Source organism: Austrofundulus limnaeus, unplaced genomic scaffold (genome assembly GCF_001266775.1).
Source record: "Austrofundulus limnaeus strain Quisiro unplaced genomic scaffold, Austrofundulus_limnaeus-1.0 Scaffold1746, whole genome shotgun sequence".
In the NCBI taxonomy this organism is placed as follows: domain Eukaryota; kingdom Metazoa; phylum Chordata; class Actinopteri; order Cyprinodontiformes; family Rivulidae; genus Austrofundulus; species Austrofundulus limnaeus.
The window spans coordinates 57133-59252 of NW_013954148.1; the positions used below are offsets into that span (position 1 = coordinate 57133).

At 40.8% G+C, this 2120-nt stretch overlaps 1 protein-coding gene and 1 long non-coding RNA gene across 2 annotated transcripts in view; one reads left to right on the plus strand and one right to left on the minus strand.

Moving 5' to 3' along the window:
- Positions 1-770: 770 nt before the first annotated feature.
- LOC106536254 (uncharacterized) lies at positions 771-1618 on the plus strand. Its single transcript, XR_001312540.1, has 2 exons — positions 771-859; positions 915-1618. It is a non-coding gene; the product is annotated as an uncharacterized LOC106536254 (long non-coding RNA).
- The window catches only part of sf3b3 (splicing factor 3b, subunit 3), a gene marked incomplete at its 5' end in the record, with an annotated part of 6535 nt that continues 5631 nt past the window's right edge, over positions 1217-2120 (minus strand). Inside the window, 1 exon segment of the mRNA XM_014033459.1 lies at positions 1217-1827. Coding sequence (XP_013888913.1) covers positions 1687-1827 — 141 coding nt within the window.

Here is a 2120-nt window from a genome sequence, read left to right on the forward strand (position 1 = left end):
TGTACAGATGTGTTGTGACGTATGTACAGATGTGTTGTGACGTATGTACAGATGTGTTGTGACGTATGTACAGATGTGTTGTGACGTATGTACAGATGTGTTGTAACGTATGTACAGATGTGTTGTAACGTATGTACAGATGTGTTTTAACTAATTTACAGATGTGTTATAACGTATTTACAGATGTGTTTTAACTTATTTACAGATGTGTTATAACGTATGTACAGATGTGTTTTAACGTATTTACAGATGTGTTGTAACGTATGTACAGATGTGTTGTAACGTATTTACAGATGTGTTATAACATATTTACAGATGTGTTATAACGTATTTACAGATGTGTTACAACGTGTTTACAGATGTGTTGTTATAACGTGTTTACAGATGTGTTAAACTTATGTACAGATGTGTTAAATAATGTACAGATGTGTTAAACGTATGTACAGATGTGTTAAACGTATGTACAGATGTGTTGTAACGTATGTACAGATGTGTTGTAACGTATGTACAGATGTGTTGTAACGTATGTACAGATGTGTTGTAACGTATGTACAGATGTGTTGTAACGCATTTACAGATGTGTTGTAACGTATTTACAGATGTGTTATAACGTATTTACAGTATTTATTGATGTGTTGTAATATATTTACAGATGTGTTATAAAGTATTTACAGATGTGTTATAATGTATTTATAACGTATTTACAGATGTGTTATAACGTATTTACAGATGTGTTATAACGTATTTACAGATGTGTTATAACNAGGGACGTCTGAAGACCTGTAAAGACCCAGCTGAGGACAGGTGTCTCATGATCAGAGGGACGTCTGAAGACCTGTAAAGACCCAGCTGAGGACAGGTGTCTCATGATCAGAGGGACGTCTGAAGACCTGTAAAGACCCAGCTGAGGACAGGTGTTAAAGCATCATTAGTTTTAGGTGACTGGTTAAAACTCAGGGTTTTTTTTTTTTTTTGGTAAATTAGAAAAATGACATTTTCTGTGACAAAATGTGAAAGATGAAGTGATGAAAGCAGCTGAAACCTGCAGAGGCTGAAACAGAAATGTCTCCTAATCCTAATAAACCTAAAAACCTGTTGGACTGACCCAGGTTCTGACCTAGGTTCTGACCCGGGTTGTGGCTGTGACCCAGAGGGACCATGTAGAACAATCTAATGGCTGGATGTTAATCAGAGTCTGGAAGGACACAAACAGATGGTTTTTTTATAAAAACAACTTTATTTACAGGAGCAGACCACCGGGCCGGCCCACAAACCCAGACTCCAGTGCTCCCAGTGGAATGCTGTCTGTGGCTGAGGTTGGGAACTTTCTGAATTCTTCCAGCTGTTTGTTTAGTCTGAGTGTGCAGCTGTTTAATGACAGGCTGCTGTGAGCTCACACAGGTGGAGGTGACCTGACAGTCCAATTAATACCAAATAATCACAACAAACAGTCTAATTAACATGAAACAACCTGCTGCTCCATCAACTCCACTTCCTGTCACACCACACCTGAACCAGAGTCCAGGTGAGCAGAACCGGGACGCTCAGAGACAAACAGGAGCTGGTGGTGCGTTCAGGGAGCGTGGGAGTTCTGGTCACAGCTGGAGCTGCTGACTAACGAGACCAGGACAGAAAACCTGACAGGTCAGGTGTGTGAGACCCTGAAGAGGACAGTTCTGCTCAGGACTAGAAAGCGTAGCGGGTCCGGATGTCCTCCAGCTTCTTGGAGACCTCAGGTGGGGTCCGGTCCAGTTCCTCGGCCACGCTCTTCTGTTTGTGTGGATCCATACTGTTGAACTGCTCACACAGGTCTCCATCAATCACGTTCTGAGGAAACAAACACAAACTCAGCTTAGCTGCCCTCATCCACAACTTCTGACCCACTAGTCCCCCCTACCCCCAAAGATCCAGACTCTCCTGGAACCCTGAAGTGGTTCTGGATCAACGGTTCTCCAGACTCTGATCAAACTAGACAATACAAGAAGTTTAACCTCTTCAGCCCCAACGGGTTTTCTTGATGTTTTTTTTCTCTAATATTAATTAAATTTTTTTATTTTTTTTCTCCCACCTGAATAATTTTCACATTAGACAGTATATAACCATTTAAAACCATAATGAAT